This window comes from Chlorocebus sabaeus, chromosome X, assembly GCF_047675955.1.
Source record: "Chlorocebus sabaeus isolate Y175 chromosome X, mChlSab1.0.hap1, whole genome shotgun sequence".
NCBI classification, from domain to species: domain Eukaryota; kingdom Metazoa; phylum Chordata; class Mammalia; order Primates; family Cercopithecidae; genus Chlorocebus; species Chlorocebus sabaeus.
The window spans coordinates 101,387,436-101,405,703 of NC_132933.1; the positions used below are offsets into that span (position 1 = coordinate 101,387,436).

An 18,268-nucleotide genomic window follows, 5' to 3' on the forward strand; every position below is an offset into this window, starting at 1 on the left:
AGTTCTCTGAAAAGGAATTTGGAGGAGAGACTGAATTCCTATGAACAGTTTGCAAACGGACACAGCCTTCTGTGTAAAACAAAACTGTATTCCAGAGAACAAAGAGATGGTTTGGCTTTCACAGAGAAAGTTCTTGCCCAGGTTCCCAGTCAGGGCCTTTTGTACAAATGTAGGATTCAGACTTGCTTGGTTCTGGTTGGTGAACACAGTTGAGCTCTAACTGGTCGATACAAGTGAGCTCTCTTTGGCTAAGGTAGGTGGGCTCTGATTGGTTGGTTCAGAGCCCAACCAATTGGTTTGTGAGCTCTGAAAGCCCCAAAGGTAAACACAGGCATGAGTTTTCCAGGAAACTCAGAGTACCTGTGTGACCTCTAGTCAGCAAATGGCTGCTTGGCTGTATTTTAAATTTAGGTACCATTAACCACTCAAAATCCATCTTGAAGGACTGGCTGTTTTAGGTTCACATTTGTTTGCACACTTCACAAATGAAATTATGTTACTGACAAGCACATAAAAAAGACAAACCTTATTTGTTCTTAAGGAAATGCAAACTAAAGCCACAATGTGCTACCATTACACAGCTAGAATGTGAAAATTTATAAACACAAACGATATTAAGGTTTGGCAAGGATGTAAGGGAACAGGAAACCTCACACAGTGGTGGTGGGAGTGTAAAATGATACCACCACTTTGAAAAATATTTGGAGGTTTCTTACAAAATTAAACATATGCCTATCATATTTATCTCCTAGGTCATTCATCACTCATGAAAAGGAAAAGAATATGTCCATATAAACACATACAAAAATATTCATAGTAGTTTGTAATAGTCAAAAATTAAACAGAATCCAAATGTCCTTCAACAGGTAAATGATTAAATAAATCTTGGTATATACATATAATGCCACTCATTGATTAAAACGGTATAATGTATTGACATATACAACAAATGCATATGGATGTATCTGAAAATAAGTATGCTGAGAGAAAGAACCCAGAGCATAAAAGTATACATACTGTGTGATTCCATTTATATAAAATTTAGAAAATATAAATTAATCTGTAGTGACAGACTGCTGATAATTGATTGCCTATGGACAGGGTAAGGATATAGGAAAAGAGGAAGGGATTACAGTTAAGCAGGAGAAAACTTTTGGAGTTTGGTGAATATATTGATTATCTTGATTGTGGTGATGGTTCATGGGTATATACATATGTCAAAATATATACAAATTTGTGTACTTTATATGTGGCTTATTATATCTCAAATTATATTTAATAAATCTGGAGGTTTTTTAGTAGAAATGGATAAGCTGGCTCTAAAATTCTTACAGAATTATAAAAGAGCTGAAATTGCTAGAACCACCTTGAAAAAGAAGAAACTGTCTTTTTGACTAACTGTAAAGTAACAGTTATCAAGATAAAGTAACAGTTATCAAGATAGTGTGGTCCTGGCTCTTTGAAATTCAATGTAATAGAATAGAGTCCAGAAAAGTCAGCACATATATGGTCAATTGATTTTCAACAAAAGCACAAAGGCAATTCAGTGGGAAAATGTTAATCTTTTCAATACATGGTCCTGGAACCAGTGGTTATCCACATCCAAAAGTAAAATATGAATGTTGATCTATACCTTGAGTGATATCTAAAAATTAACTCAACCTAGATCATAAAACTAAATATGAGAGCTAAATATATAAAAATTTGAGAAAAATGTAAAACAAAAGCTTTATGACCTTGAGTTAGAAAAATATTTCTTAGATACAACACCAAAAGCCTGATTTATAAAAGAAATTGATAAATTGGACTTCATTAAAATTAAAAATTTCTGCTCTTCAAAAGGTACTATAAAAATAAGAAGACAAGCAATAGAGTGAGAAAAGATATTTGCAAGTCACATATCTAACAGAAGACTTGTATCCAGAATATATAAAGAACTCTCAGAACTCAAAGTAAGAAAATGAACAGCCCAATAAATAATTGCCAGAGTATTTACAAATCAGCATGTGAAAAGATACTCAACATCATTAGCCATTGGGAAAATTCATATTAAAAACACAAGAGGCCAGGCATGGTGGCTCACCCCTGTAATCCCAGCACTTTGGGAGGCTGAGGTGTGCATATCACTTGAGGTCCGGAGTTTGAGACCAGCCCGGCCAACATGGTGAAACTCCGTCTCTACTAAAAGAAACAAAAACTAGCCAGGCATGGTGGTGGGCGCCTGTAATCCCAGCTACTCGGGTGGCTGAGGCAGGAGAACTGCTTGAACCCGGGAGGTGGAGGTTGCAGTGAGCCGAGATCACACCACTGCAGCCTGGTCAACAGAGTGAGACTCCATTTCAAACACACACACACACACACACACACACACACCCCAACAACAACGACAACAACGACAACAACAAACCACCACGAGATCTGCTACACACCTATTAGAATGTCTAAAAAAATTTTTTTAAATCATACTTTAAGTTCTAGGGTACATGTGCACAATGTGCAGGGTTGTTACATATTTATACATGTGCCATGTTGATTTGCTGCATCCATAACTCGTCATTCACATTAGATATTTCTCTTAATGCTATCCCTCACCCATCCCCCTACCCCACAACAGGCCCCGGTGTGTGATGTTCCCCGCCCTGTGTCCAAGTGTTCTCATTGTTCAATTCCCACCTATGAGTGAGAACATGCGGTGTTTGGTTTTCTGTCCTTGCGATAGTTTGCTGAGAATGATGGTTTCCAGCTTCATCTATGTCCCTACAAAGGACATGAACTCATCCTTTTTTGTGGCTGCATAGCATTCCATGGTGGATATGCGCCACATTTTCTTAATGCAGTCTATAATTGATGGTAGAATGTCTAAAATTTTAATGTCTGCCCCCATCAATTGTTGGCAAGGCTGTGGAGGAACTGGACTCGTACACTGCCAGTGGGAATATAAAACTCTACATACAGTTTGAAAAACAATTTGACCATTTCTTAAAAAGTTAGACAAATACTTATCATGACCCAGCTATTTTACTATTAGGTATTTACTCAAGAGGAAAGAAAGCTTGTCTATACAAGTATCTGTACATGAGTGTTCATGGAAGTTTTATTTGTAATAGCCCAAACATGAAAACAAATCGAATATCAATTAATGTGTTTGGATAAATAAAAATTGTGGACTATCCATACAGTGGAAGGAAGGAAAGAAGGAGGGGAAGTGGGAAGAGAGGGAGGGAAAGATGGAGGGAGAAAGAGAAGAGGCAAAGATAATGAGAGAGAAAGTAAAAAGGAAAGGGAAAGATAAAAATAAGGAAAATTTTAAGAAATCCTAAAGGTTTCTTAAGAATGCCTGAGGTTTGGGAAACACTATCCTTATTTAAGGTGTGTACTGAAAACTGTACTACTTACTATACAAAAATGCTGTAGAAAGAAGAATTGGAATAATCCTGTCTCAATTCCTTACAGCTGAATATCAGAATGCATCTGGTAACTGATATAAAAAAGCCACACACATACTGCCTATACAGATAGTGTCTATAGAATAATGGTGCCTATACAACAATCCTCAAAATGAAAGGCAGATATTTTTTCATATGTGTCACAACAGATTAATTAATTCAACAACTATTCAGTGACTCCTATCATATTTTAGGCATTATTTTGGATTCTGTTTTTTGTAATGACCAAGATAGCATGTTCCTTGCCCTCAAGAATCTCACATTCTGTTTGGGAAGGCAGTCACACAACCTGAGAAGCTCAATAAAAGTCTGTATCTGATGAATTTGATGGCATCTGCAGTATAGTGTATTGATGTGAAAATGGAACACAGGAAAGAAGAAAGTGAAATTGACTGGAAATGAGTGGTCATGGAAAAAACAGAACACCGGGAGAGTGGGCTCTTTGTGTGTGTGTGTGAACATGCTCACTTGAACTTCACAATTCCACTGACTTCTTAGCTCATGTCCTCGATTTTGCCAGTGTAAGATCAAATGATATTGAACCCTTTTACCTACAAAATAAAATAATGTAATTAGCTGGCTTCTATTAATCTAACAAGGCATTTATTCAACAAATATTTCTTGAGGGCCTATTTAGCATCAATAACACTGTGTTTGGGAAGCCTTCAGTGATGTGTCCAATGCAGGTCCACTGTGAGGCCAAATCTGAGACTGAGGGAGTAACAGAAGATGCCAGTGCCAGTTACACTACGAAGTTAAGATATCGGGAAAACACTGGCTCTTGATGGTTCCGAAAAAAAGGATAAAAGGCCACGCCCTGAGTGAAGAAAATTTAAGTAGGGAAATATCTTGGGTTTACACACTTCTTACATATTATTTCCAACACATATTTTGTAAATTAGTTGTTATTCTTTATTAAGCATGTAGCTTATACTATTACCATTAAGCCAAGAAATACTTCTTTCCACCTACCAAGGCCTAGGGCCCCTAGGTTCTGGGGACAGAGGGAAAATCCAGGCTCTATCCAAGTCATCAAAGTTCCCATAGTCTAGTGGGAAGATGGTTATACAGAAATATAATTTCCAAAATTGTGTAATGAGGGCATTGGTAAGGGTAAGAACAAGAGGCTCTGAGAACACAGGGGAAGGACCCTAAACAACAGCCAGAAGGATGGGTAGACAGGATTAGCCTAGGCTCCTCTCAGAGGTTGTTAGTATGAAGTAGATACTATTATCCCCAATTTGCAGGTGTGGAAACTGAGGATCAGAGAGATTATGAACCTTACTTAAGGTCACACAGCAAGGCAGAGGTGGGGCAAATTTCAAGCCTAGGCTTGTCCAACCCATGTCTCATGCAGTTTGCATTACCCTAAGCTCACTCTTATGACAATGTCATCTGTTTTTATTACCAGCCACCAGCTACACTTTCTGGTGCTCTGTTTGCTAGAAAAATTTTTTTTAAGTACTAAAAACACTTTTAGGATCGGCTATATAATTTTTGAAGTCCAGTGAAAAATGAAAATGTGGGACAACTGGTTCAAAAATCATTAAGCAATTAAGATGGCAACAACACATCATTAAAACAAGCAGGGGCCTGTGCAACTGCACAGGTCACGTGCCTATAAAACCAGCCCTGTTCAGTATAGTAGCTGATTGTGGCAACTTCCAGGGAAAGGCAGCTGAAGGATTTTCGGGTATTTCCGTGTTCCCCACAGAGGAATCCTGGGGTGAAAGCTGTGCTCAGGTGTGAGGAGTGCAGGGCTCTGAAATGGGCCTTTCAGCCCCATCTCTTTCCCAGTTCACAGCTGTTTCTGGGGATTGGACACCACTTAGACATGGAGACACACAGGGAAGCTACAGACAGGGCACACAAATTCCTAGGAAAGGCCTGTAATGTTGCTGTTACTTTCTAAACCGGCTCCTGCTTCTAGGTAGATAAACCTTTCCTACACAATCAATTACAACCTCCAGCTATAAATATTTTCACGAGTGAAATGAGTTAATGTGGTTGGGCTAGAATTTTTCACCTTCCATATGAAGTTTAGGTTGATAGAGTAAACTTACACAATACAAAACCAACACCATTTCTCATAATAAATAGCAGATGAATATGCCCAAACCATTACCTTCACACTTGGCAAAACAGTAGTACCCTGTGCAGGGGCATATCATGCAATTTACTTCACAAAAGAAGTTAATAACCTCGCAAGAGGGCCATGACAGAGTCCACAGTTCAATGTGTCTTTCCTTCATATTATATTTTATGTAACCTCTGTTCCTCAATGTCTTCATCTATAAAATGGGCTCAATATGAACATCTACTTCCTAAGGTTGTTCTGTGAATTAAATGAGTTAGTGTATGTATAAACGTTAAAACAGTACTTAACACACACAAGCATACTATGAGTTTTACCTGTTATATCATGCATGCCAGGTATTGTATAAAGGCAACTTGCAGTCAATGTTAATCCTTGATGTATTCCATTCATTCGTTAAAATGAATATTTTAAACAAGTTAAGATACAAATAATGCTGGGAGGAAAACTACTGTTCTCAGAAGCATTCATGTAACTACTGCAAGTATACATTTGTTAAATTCCTAGAGTTTGTACCTCCGAGGCTCAATCCTTTTTTTTTCTTTTTTACATTTTTGCGCAGTGGTCTCTGGTATTGGTGAAAACGTTGCTCAATAGCTTGTGGAAATGCCTTCATATTTTGAAGTACTAAGTACAATAAAGAATGTCCCTTCCCATTTCTGAAACAGCCAGTTTGATTTTGAAAGTATTGGTGTTTAGGAAAGACTAGTAAAATGTTAAGGGACTGTCAGAAATATCTGGACACATGATCATAATCCTAATCAGAATAAGAACCATCTCTACTGGGCACTTATGATGTGCAAGACACTGTTGGAAGCACTTAATATGCACCATCCACTTTAATCCTTACAATAATCTTGGAGGCATGCACTCTTACTGTGCCCAATTGACAAATGCAGAAGCTTTGGATCCCAGGTTAACTAACTTGCACTGGGTTACACAGTGATTCAGTAGGAACACCAGAATTCAAACCCAGGAATTCTGACTCTGAAGCCAAACTCTATTAGGTATGAGATTTTGAAAATCACAAAATTGCTCTGAGCCTCAATTTCCATATCTGTGAAATGGGAATAAATGTAGGCCCACCAATACTGGGAGGTTGTGACTTGCTGCATTGAAACTGTCTGCTTTTTGTCTTAGTCTTTGGATATCTAGAATTACTCGAGAAAAAGAAATACAACAAAGTCAGAGCTTTTAAAATATGTGTTCTTTCCTTAGGAAGGACCCTGAGAATAGGGCCTTGCGGGCCCTAGAAACAGCCTTGAAGAATGAGGGTACCTGAAACACTTCCTATAAAAGTGGCAGGATGTTGGGACCTGGTGGGCGCATAGGTCCCACTTGTCCCTGTGGACTCTTAGCTTTGTGGTGTGAATAAAGTATGGGCAGGGCCTGAACAGGACCCTCCAAATTGTGACTAGGGCCCTTTTTGGTCAGGTCTATGCCTGTACTGTTCACATAACAGAATAGCAAAGGAGAGGAGAAATATGAGAAAGGAGGGAAAGGGAGTTTCTTTTGCTGGTTTGCTTTATATTTTTTCACCCTGTTCTTTTAATGTGGTTTCTCCTATTATGTTTCTACAGCTTAAATTTTTCGAAAAACAGCTGAGTTTAATTTACAAAAATAGTTATGTGGTCAATGTGGAACTTGTCGACTATAGAAGACCATATCACCGGTTATTAAAAAAAACAGATATACACCTTGTTCACAGCATGGCATATGCCCATGTAGTTCTCTCCAAATGTCTACACACACACACACACACACACACACACACACACACACCCTCACGTATCTGCTCAAACTCAGTTACAATTATTTTTGTTACAGTATCGATTAACACACATTTTCACTGAATGGCTGACCATTTTCCCATCAATTATTAGCCCTGAATCACCCTCCCACATTCTTCCCACCCCCAAAGACCTCAGGAGCCCGTTCCCCACACATAAACATTTTTTTATCCTTTAGAATCTGAGATGTTCCCCTCTCAAGCTTCTGACTCCTGCTGTTCTCCATTTCCTGATTCTGGATCTTCCTCCCAGCTTCCCTACTCCCATCTGGGTTATCGTCCCCCTCCCTCTCACCCCAAACTTCATCATGCCCTCTTCTTTCCTGACCCTGGATGTCTCCATCACCCCTCCTTTTCTCCAGCCACCTGGGTTAAACCCTGCCCCCTTTTCTTGCCCAAGTTGCAAATCACCTCTGCTACGAGGGTATATAGAACCTAAGTGGGAACTTCCTGCACAGAACTCCATTTCGGCCAGTGGGAATAAATTATTGCTAGGACAGTATTTTATTTCTTCTCTCGTCCAAAGAGTCAGGTAGTATGTTAATTTTCTTTAACCCTCCAAATATGATATAGGATTAACGATTTTTCGAACCGCAATAAAAAGAAAACACACCTCTACATTTTAAAAACAAAACCAACTTACTTTACTAATTAAAACACTTCATAACAGAAAAGCAACTTGGAAAACAGAAATCTCAGCTCAAGGGCAAAGGCAAACTTTTGAGGAAGAGGGTGGCCAAGAATCAAGGGCCAACAGCAGGTAAGTGCTAGGTGGTGGAATCATGGGGAGGAGAGGCTTCAAAACTACTCAGAATGTTGGTTAATGGCTGGAACTTTGGGAGACCTCGCAGGTAACTACAGGGCAAGCAGCCCATTCACAAAGTGGGCAGATGTTGACTCCTTCTGGGGGTCTTACAGGATGCTCATAGAGGGTCACGGCTCAGGCGGTGTTGCAGGGTGAGCTGTGCTCTCTATTCTGCCTGCTCTTCTGGAGGGGCAGGGTTCAGAGCATCAGAATCAGGCATGAAGGCACGCCTAAGGCTATCAGGGCTAGGAGTGGAGATAGATCTCAGGCCCAGAAACTCAGGGGAACGGGAAGAGGGGCTTAGGCCAGGAGACCTACTCGGGGAGCAGGAGGAGGAGTTGGAAGCATAGGAGGAGGAGCTCTCATCCCACTGCTGAGGGATGGGAAGGAAAAACCTCCCAGGGGGTGAGGGTGAGGAGGCACGCATACGGACTGCATGCCAAACAGGCGGGGAAGCACGGCTTGGGACCTCAGGATCAGGAGAGCCTGATCTGCTCTGACAGGCAAGCCTTCCTAAGCCAGCCCCACAGGAAGGATTCTCATCAGCTGGCCCAGACAGAGAGCGGCGGCTGAGAAGGGCTGAACTTCGCTGGGTGGAACGGCTCGGGAGACCAGTGCCTGGCGTCGTGCTGGTGCTGCGATGAGCGGGATCTGACCTTGCTGTGCGGCCGCGAAGGGCAGGGCCTGGCGCAGATGTGTGGCCTCGGCGGGCAGGGCCTGGCGCAGAATCGCGGCCTCGGCGGGCAGGGCTTGGCGCAGAATCGCGGCCTCGGCGGGCAGGGCTTGGCGCAGAATCGCGGCCTCGGCGGGCAGGGCTTGGCGCAGAATCGCGGCCTCGGCGGGCAGGGCTTGGCGCAGATGCACGGTCTCGACGGGCAGAGCCTGGCGCAGATGCACGGCCTCGGCGAGCAGGGCCTGGCGCAGATTCAGGGCTTAGGCGAGCAGCGTCTAGATGAGTGGCGCGGCGTGGAAAAGCAGGGCCTGGCTGGGCGGTGCAGCGTCGGATGACAGGGCCTGGACCAGATGCACGTCTGCGGAGAGCAGAAGCTGCCAGGGTGATGCGGCTTTGGCTAGCAGGCCTTGCCTCAGATGCGTGGCTTAGGAGTGCAGGGCCTGGCTGGGTTGCCTGACTCGACGTAGAAGCCCCGGAACAGGGATGGCTGCTGGGCCGGAACCCTGGAGAAGATGGCGGCAAAGGCCCAGGAAACAGACGCCGCCCTGGGGGCTTCTGAGCCGGGGCAGCCTGGTTGCGGCAGGGCTGCTTCCTACGACGGCTGTTCCGGGGGTTCTTGGTCTGGGCCAGGTGCTCGTCGGCGTGGCCAGTGGCCTTCTGGGGTCCCACAGCGGCCTGGCTGCCCCCCTCGGGCATCACACACCCAAAGACTTCGTGAGGACTGCGACAGCCCCGGAGGTCAGAATGCCTCTCCCTCTGCACAGCAGCTATGATTGGCAGCCCTGAGGCCTCATCGGTGATGAAAATGGCGGCGGAGGTGGCGGCTGCAGCGGAAGAACCGGCTGTGCTGCTGCTCAGAGCGGCGCCGCCTGAGGGAGATGCTTGGCTGGAGACTGTGGGGACGGAAGCAGCAGGATCTTGATTCTCGGTCCCGCAGGCATCCCCGGAGGCAAGGGCGGCTTTGTTGTTAAGCCCTCCCTGCACCTTGTCCTGCTGGTGCTTCTGTTCCTTCTCCATGTCTGACTGGGTGGCCGTAACACCAGGTTCTGCCTCAGAGAGCGAGGAGCGCAGCTGCTACTGCTGCCTGAGGAGAGCGCGAGCTAGTAGAGTGAGAAGGTGGGCGGAGCTCGGCAAGTCCTCGACTCTGATTGGCGAGCTGGACGTCAGATGACGCCTCTCTTCCCGGGAGCCGTCCAATCCGGAACCGTGCAACCCCCAGCCAGGCGCCTGTCGTCAACCGGCAGTGTGTGCTCCAGCCCTCTGGGGTCAAGCCTGGCCACTGGGTCAATAGTGTGAATCTCCTCTCCTCACACGGGGCCCCTAAGACACCTGTTTGTGTGTGTCCACCCCTAAGACATGTGTGTGTGTTCTATGTGAACGATTTGAGTGTGTGTGTTCTACATGAAGGATTTGAGTCACCCCAAATCGTGGCTGAGGCTTAAGTGGTCATTTGAAAGAAATGCCACACTGGCCGGCAGGTTATATCTCCTAGCCAGGTGTCCCTCCTTGCACCCGGTCAGGACAATGAACCTAGGCACGATGCCCGAGGGGACCACCCTGGAACTCCTCCAGGCATCTAGATGACCCCATGTAGGGTCTGGTGGGTTTTAGGGTTGTACAGAGGCCTGAAGGCGAGAAGAGGGAGGGGGCCCACACCGTCTTGGCTCTGGATGTTCAGCACTGCTGCTTCCCTCAGGTCCCACACACCAGAGGGGGATTTAGAACTTTCCAGTCAGATGCTTCTCCCTGCCTTTTCCCCCAAGGCACAGTTTGGGATTGCTTAAGGGTGACACCGTCCTTAAATATTTGTATGGGCTGCATAGTAATCCGCTGATGAACATATATTAATTTATTTAGCGTGGTCTCTAGCTCCTATTAATATAAATATGCTGTAATATACAGACTTGAAGTTTAATATTTGGCCACTCATTTTTAGTCATTATTTATTACAAAAGGTGTCATGTTCAGTACTCAAAACAGAAAAGCAAATGTAAGGAAACTACACCTAAATCCTCACATGCCCAATGGGCAAGTGCTGGAAATTTTTACTTAGACGTTGATAGAAAGGCCATTCATACATATTTCATAGTTTTTAAACTTTTTTATTTTATGAAATGGAATAGTTTCTCCATAGATACTGCGTTGTAACCTGCTTTGGGTTCCAAAAAGCACACTTTCTATGTCAGTAAACAAATTTCTACAAGGCCACTTTAAATTACAAAATACTCCGTTTATAGAAGAAGCTTACATTTTCAAACATTCCCATATTGGCCACCATTTATGCTGTTTCCAACATTTTACATCATTGGGAGACACATCCTTCTCATTAAAAATTGTTCATATCCTTAAATGTGTCATTGTGGATAAATTCCCAGAAGAGAAAATTCTTGGTACAAGTCTATGAACATTTGTAATTATTTTAATTAATTTATTTATTTTTGAGGTGGGGTCTGGCTCTGTCACCCAGGCTCGAGTGCAGTGGCATGATCTCGGCCCACTGCAACTTCTGCCTCCCGGGTTCAAGCGATTCTCCTGCCTCAGCCTCCTGAATAGCTGGGACTACAGGTGCATACCACCATGCCCAGCTAATTTTTTGTATTTTTAGTAGAGGCAGGGTTTCACCATGTCGGCCAGGCTGGTCTCAAACTCCTGACCTCAGGTGATCCACCCGCCTCGGCCTCCCAAAGTGCTGGGATTACAGGCGTGAGCCACTGTGCCCAGCCACATTTGTAATTGTTTGATTAAAAATATTGACAAACTAGTCTCCTGAATGTCGCTGTTATAATATTTTGAGCAGAATAAAATCGGATATTTAATGGAATTGGTGAACAATTGGGCTGAAATGCAACTCAAAAATAGAATGGAATGCTGTTTGGAGTATTAACTAATATAGTATGGAAAATGGATTTGAAATGGTATGCAGAATGGGATGAAATGGAGACTGCAATGGAAACTTGAATAAAATGGGGAGTAGAATACAGGTTTGAACAGGATGTGAAATGGAATATTGGAAATTTAATGGAATTTAATGGGAAAATGAAATGGAACAGAAAATGAAAACAAATATCTAATGTCATATGGAATAAAAGAAAAATATATGAGAAAAGGAATGAGTGCAATACAGTATGAAATAAAATATTAAAGAAAATAAAAGGAAATCAAAATTGGAAGGAATATAGAATGGAACAAAATGTGCAATGGCCTGAAATAAATGGACTATGAAATATGCAGCAGAGATTTTTAAATACCGGAATAGAATGAAATTTAGAATGAAATACAGAATATGGTTTATGAAGGATGGAATAGGAATTCAATAAGAATGGAATGTGGAAAACAAAATATTGATAAAATACAGGATGGACATAAATGAAGAAGAAAAATGAACAGAATGTGTCTGCTCATCATTATTCCACAATTTAGTGTCATGAAACAACATCCATTTTAACATTTCCATGGAATTTGTAGAGCTAGAATTCAGACAGTACATAGTGGGGATGGATTGTCTGTGTTCCTCGATGTCTGGGACTTCAGCTGGAAACTTGAACGGCTGTGAGATCACGAGGGAAGAACAGCAGTAAATGATGAATCCTATATTTTTATGGATGGTGGTGCCACTTACCGAAACAGGGAAAACTTGCTCAATTGAAAAGATCAGGATGATGGTGGGAATCAGTGATTCTGTTATGACCATGTTAACTACTATTCCCTGTATAGTTGAAATTTTGGGGTATAAACCCCACTTATAGCTATTCTCTTTGTTCTGTAGGTCAACTTTCACCAGTTTTATGGATCCACTTTTCCTCTTGGGAGTCATTTCAGTCTATTCTCTGAGAGTTTTCCTCCTTTCTTGAATCTCCGTGGGCCTTAGTCATGGTCCCTGACTTAGTAATAATTAAAATGCTCCTATCTATCCTTGCTCTCTTTAAAGGAATACATATGTCTTCTACTTACTGTTTTGCTATCCTCGGAGATCTCAAACTTTAAAGAAGCCCCTCTTTTTAACTCCATTGTTGCCTTCAATATCCTCTCCTTTCTCTTTGCCTCTGTTCCATTTAAAAGTATATATGTATCTATGTGCTCATTAAAAAAATCTGAAAGGGTGGTTTTTCATTCTTTTCATACTTCATCTTCTGAATGGTTTCAGTGAGCATATATCTCTCTTGTACTAAGCAAATATAGCTACTGTATTTCTGAAAAGAATTATGTTTAATCAGGTTTTAAGCTATTGTAAGAAAACAAGCTCTCATATATACTACTGGATAAAATTATAAATTCATAGCACCTTCCAAGATGAAATTTGATGATATGATGATACATATAAAAAGTCTTATATGAAATGCATAATTCCTCTCCAGGCATGAATTCTAAAAAAAAAAAAAAATACTCTTATATCTTCACAGTGTTATATGCTCAAAGGTGATTATTATAGTATCAATTATTTTTAAAAATCTGAAACAACCTCAATTTCCAGAAGAATGCTAGATGCCTATAGAATAAACTTATATAGGATGTTACAGGATGTTTTTGAAAAATTTTTTTTTTTTTTTTTTTTTTGAGACGGAGTCTCGCTCTGTCGCCCAGGCTGGAGTGCAGTGGCGCAATCTCGGCTCACTGCAAGCTCCACCTCCCGGGTTCACGCCATTCTCCTACCTCAGCCTCCCGAGTAGCTGGGACTACAGGCGCCCGCCACTGCGCCCGGCTAATTTTTTTCTATTTTTTAGTAGAGACGGGGTTTCACCATGGTCTCGATCTCCTGACCTTGTGATCCGCCCGCCTCGGCCTCCCAAAGTGCTGGGATTACAGGCGTGAGCCACCGCGCCCGGCCTTTTTTTTTTTTTTTTGAGACGGAGTCTGGCTCTCTCACCCAGGCTGGAGTGCAGTGGCGCGATCTCGGCTCACTGCAAGCTCCGCCTCCCGGGTTCACGCCATTCTCCTGCCTCAGCCTCCTGAGTAGCTGGGACTACAGGCGCCCGCCACCACGTCCGGCTAATTTTTTGTATTTTTAGTAGAGACGGGGTTTCACTGTGTTAGCCAGGATGGTCTCGATCTCCTGACCTCGTGATCCGCCCGCCTCGGCCTCCCAAAGTGCTGGGATTGAAAAATTTTTAATGTCATAGGAAAATGGCTACGAGATTAAAAAAAACCATGATGTACTGTATCTACTGATCTATATTTATATCTGTTTATTTTTATATCTACCTAGTTATTAAAATTTTGTTCACCATAGTACAGTTGTTGTTCTCAGCTAGGGGCATTTTGCCCCACAGGGGAAATTTTAAAATGTCTGAAGAGTGCCATAATTGGGGAGGAGGAGTTCTACCAGCGTTTAGTATATAGGCATCAAGTTTCCTGCTCAACTCCTTCAATGCACCGGAGAGTCTCCAACAACATAGAATTACCTGGTCCAAAATGCCAGTTGTGCGAAGTCCGGCAAACCTTGCAGGACGGAATTTAGATAATTTAGAAAAGTTTAAGATAATTTGAATCGCAAGCAATTTTACCAGTGATTGATAACTATTTTTAAAAGTCTGATATACGTACATATTAAATATTCTGATATTTTTGTATTTTATAATCAACAGTATATTTTTGAAATAAACTAAGCCATTTAAAAAATTCGTTATTCCTGAATAAGCCACAAATATTTTTCACATATTAAGCATACTACTCATTGCTTAATAATTTACTGTTTGTTTGTTTTTTGAGACAGTCTCGCCGTGTTGCCCAGGCTGGAGTAGAGTGGTGCAATCTCGGCTCACTGCAACCTCCGCCTCCTGGGTTCAAGTGATTCTCCTGCCTCAGTCTCCCGAGTAGCTGGGATTACAGGTGTGTACCACTATACCCAGCTAAATTTTGTAATTTTAGTAGAGACAGGGTTTCACCATGTTGGCCAGGCTTATCTGGAACTCCTGACCTCAAGTGATCACCTGCCTCTGCCAGTCCTGAGATTACAGGTGTGATTTTTTTTTTTTTTTTTAATGAGACCAAGTCTAGGCCGGAGTGCAGTGGTGTGATCTTGGCTTACTGCAGCCTCCCCCTCTCAAGTGACTCTCCTGCCTCAGCCACCCGAGTAGTTGGGATTACAGGTGTGTGTGACCATGCCCAGCTAAATTTTTGTATTTTTGGTAAAGATGAGGTTTCACCATGTTGGCCAGGCTGATCTTGAACGCCTGAGCAAAAGTGATCTGTCCGCCTCGGCCTCCCAAAGTGCTGGGATTACAGGCTTGAGCCACCATGCCTGGCCTGATTGCTAAGAATTTATAAAATTTAAGATCTGTAATTTCAGCTCATTTAGATGGAGGAATATTCCACAATTATCAATCCAACAGAGATGTTCAAACTTATAATAAAATCATTAATGTCTAAATATTTACATATGTGGTTAAAATAAAGAAAAACTGATTTGTAACACAGTGTAGCTGATATATAAATAGTAGTGTGGACTAACCAGGTCGTAGTAATTTCACTACCACTCCGGTGACTGGTTTGGGAATAGGCATTTCCCAGTTGCAGTCAATAAGATATAGATGCTTGTGTTTTAGGGTTTTGGGGGAAAGGTTTCTCAGCTCTTCAAAAAATAAAAGACACAACAGGTTTTTAACATTAAAAAATTAAAGAATATATATCAAATGTTAGAATAAATGAATTTGGTATAGTCACTGGACATAAGGTCAGTATTACACAATGGAATTGTATTTCCACATATTAGCAGTAAAAATTATAAAGAGAAAATTTTAAAATTTCCATTTCCTATAGCATCAGAAAATATCAAATAACTAGGAACAAATCTGATAAAAAATTCATAAGACCTTTATCCAGAAATCAACATGACATTTCTTAAATAAAGAAGCCCTACATTAATCAGAGATATGTCATGTTTGTAGATTATGAAAATTAAATCAGAGAAAATGCTCATCCAAATAGTCTATGTATTCAATGCAATGCAAATCAAAATCTCAACAGATTGTTTGAAAATGTAAATCAGCAAACTGATTCTAAAATATGTATGGATATCAAAGATCTAAGAATAGCCAAAGCCATCCAGAAGAAGAAATTTGAAGAATTTTCACAGTCAGAAAAGCCATAATAATTAAGATAGTATGATTTGTGTACAATAATATTTTGTTATGCAGGAATAGATAAAGATATATATGTTTAGATAAAGATAGATAAATAGACCAATTAGACAATAAAAGGGTCCACAAACAGACACACACATATGATCACCTCATTCACAACAAAGATACCAATGCAGTGCTCAGGGAGAAAGATAATCATTTAAGTGGAACCAGACAAATTGGATATCCAGCCATATAGAAAAAATAACTTTGGCTCCTAACTTATGCCATACACAAAAATGAGTTCCAGGAGATAAAGCTTCTAGAAAAATAATATACAAGCATATCTTGATGACCTTGGGGTAAATTATATCTAAAACACAAGAACCACTAATGGTAAAGGAAAACATTAGCTACAAATAAACATGTATGCATGCACACATTCAGAAAACATTTTATGTACAGAATAAAATAAAGAATAAAAGTAAATGCAGTTAAACACTGGCACAATATTTCAACAGGTCCTTCACAAAATAGGATATTAAACCGACAACAAAGACTGCCCAAAATAAGTCATCAAAGACATGCAAATTAAAATCACAAGAAGACACTGGCAAACATCTACCAGAATAGCTAGAATGACTGTCAATATGAGGAGCTGGGGAGAGTATAGAGGAACTGAAACTCTAACTGCCGGTAGGAGTGTAAATTAGTACCCTTGGAAGACTGGGAGTACCTATTAAAGCTGAATTTATGCATTTTCTATAACCCAGAAATTCCATCTATGTTACTTTTCTATCCCTGAGTAACAAATCACCACAAATTTAATGGCTTTAAACAATGGCCATTTATTTAGGCTCCCAGTTCCATAGGTTTACAAGTACTCTGTTCAAGTCTCACAGAGTGAAATCAGCCTGTGCTATTGGTCAGTGAGTCTGTGTTTCTGTCTGGAGACTGAGGAGGAATATATTTCCAAACTCATTCAGGTAATTGGCAGAATTCAGTTCCATTTTTAGCTTCTAGAGGCCTCATGCAGTTTCTTGCCACATAGAGCTCTACATATTCCTTCTCACACTTTCAATCTCCCAGGAAGGGTTCAGGCCATCTTAAGGGCTCACTTACTTAGGTCTGGCCCACACAGGTCAACCTCTTTATTTTGAGGTTCACTGATTTGGGAGCATAATTCATCTGCAAAATCTCTTTCCCCATATTGTGTAACATAATCACAGGAGTGGTATCTCATCATATTCACAGGCTGTTCTTATATTCAAGAGAAGTTCACATAAGATCAGAGGTCATTAGAGGTCATCTTAGAATTCTGCCTGCCTCAGCAGTGATTCAGTCTTTCCCACATACAAAATACATTGCCCTCTGGCCCTCAGTGATCCAGTCTTTCCCATATACAAAATACATTCAATCCACCCCACAGTCTCCAAATTTCTTTGTGTTATAGCATCAGCTCAATTCCAAAAGCTCATCTCAATTTCATCATCTGAATCATGAACGGATGAGATTCCTGGGTATGATCCTATCCAGTAAAACTCCTAGGGCAAAATCCCTCTTCAACTGTGGACCATCAGCACTAAAGTGACAAGCTATTTTCCCCAACACCACCACATACAATGATGGGACGGGCACAGGATAACATCTACAAACAGTCTGTTTTATATGGGAGAAAATAGAAGGCAGAAAAGAGTTAGGAGTTCCAAAGCAGTTTGGATATCCAGCTGACATCTACTACCAGTCTGTCCAAGGCAATTTAGGCTTTCCCTGTCATGCATCTCAAAATTCTTCCAGCCTTTGCTTACTATCCAGTTCCAAGGCCACATCCACATTTTATGGTGTTTACAGTGACTACACCTCACATCCAGGTATCGAAATCTCTAGTGGCTTCTATTGGTGTGAAACACATTGCTACAGTCTTAGTAGCTTACACCAACACTCATTTATTAGCTCACAGTTGTGTAGGTCAGAGGTCTGTGCACCGTGTGACTGGTTTTCCTGCTCAAGGTCTCACAGGGTGAGATGCTCTTGGACTTCCTGTGTTCCTTTCTGGATCTCTGGGGAAGAAACCCTTGCAGACCCATCTATGTTGCCAGCTGAGTGCAGTGCCCTGTAGCTGTAGTACTGAGGCCCCTCCATTCTTTTGCTGGCTGTCAACAAGGGGCAGCAACTCATCACCTAGAGGACTCCTGCAGCTCCTTGTCATGTGGCCCCCTCCAAATGCTCTCTCATGCTTCGAATCTCTCAGCAAACATCTGGGCCCTTGTAAGTGCTCACCTGATTAGGTCTGCCTCACCTACTTTAAGGGCAACTGATTTGTGACCTTAATTATATCTGCAAAATCCTTTTTGCCATATGAAATAACATAATCATAAAAGTAAGATCTCATGATATTTACA

The 18,268-nt window shown here is 41.6% G+C and overlaps 1 protein-coding gene and 1 long non-coding RNA gene across 2 annotated transcripts in view; both read right to left on the reverse strand.

Moving 5' to 3' along the window:
- Positions 1-18,268, reverse strand: part of LOC140710872 (uncharacterized) — a 170,987-nt gene that overhangs the window by 150,132 nt on the left and 2,587 nt on the right. The gene's annotated exons all lie outside the window — the stretch shown is intronic.
- Positions 8,012-10,692, reverse strand: EZHIP (EZH inhibitory protein). Its single transcript, XM_073013209.1, has one exon. It carries the CDS (start codon positions 9,823-9,825, stop codon positions 8,302-8,304), a length of 1,524 nt encoding a protein of 507 aa, XP_072869310.1. The 5' UTR covers positions 9,826-10,692; the 3' UTR covers positions 8,012-8,301.

What these genes read in the sequence shown, in the direction of transcription:
- EZHIP (XM_073013209.1), bottom strand. Translation starts at nt 9,825, where the DNA reads ATGGAGAAGGAACAGAAGCACCAGCAGGACAAGGTGCAGGGAGGGCTT.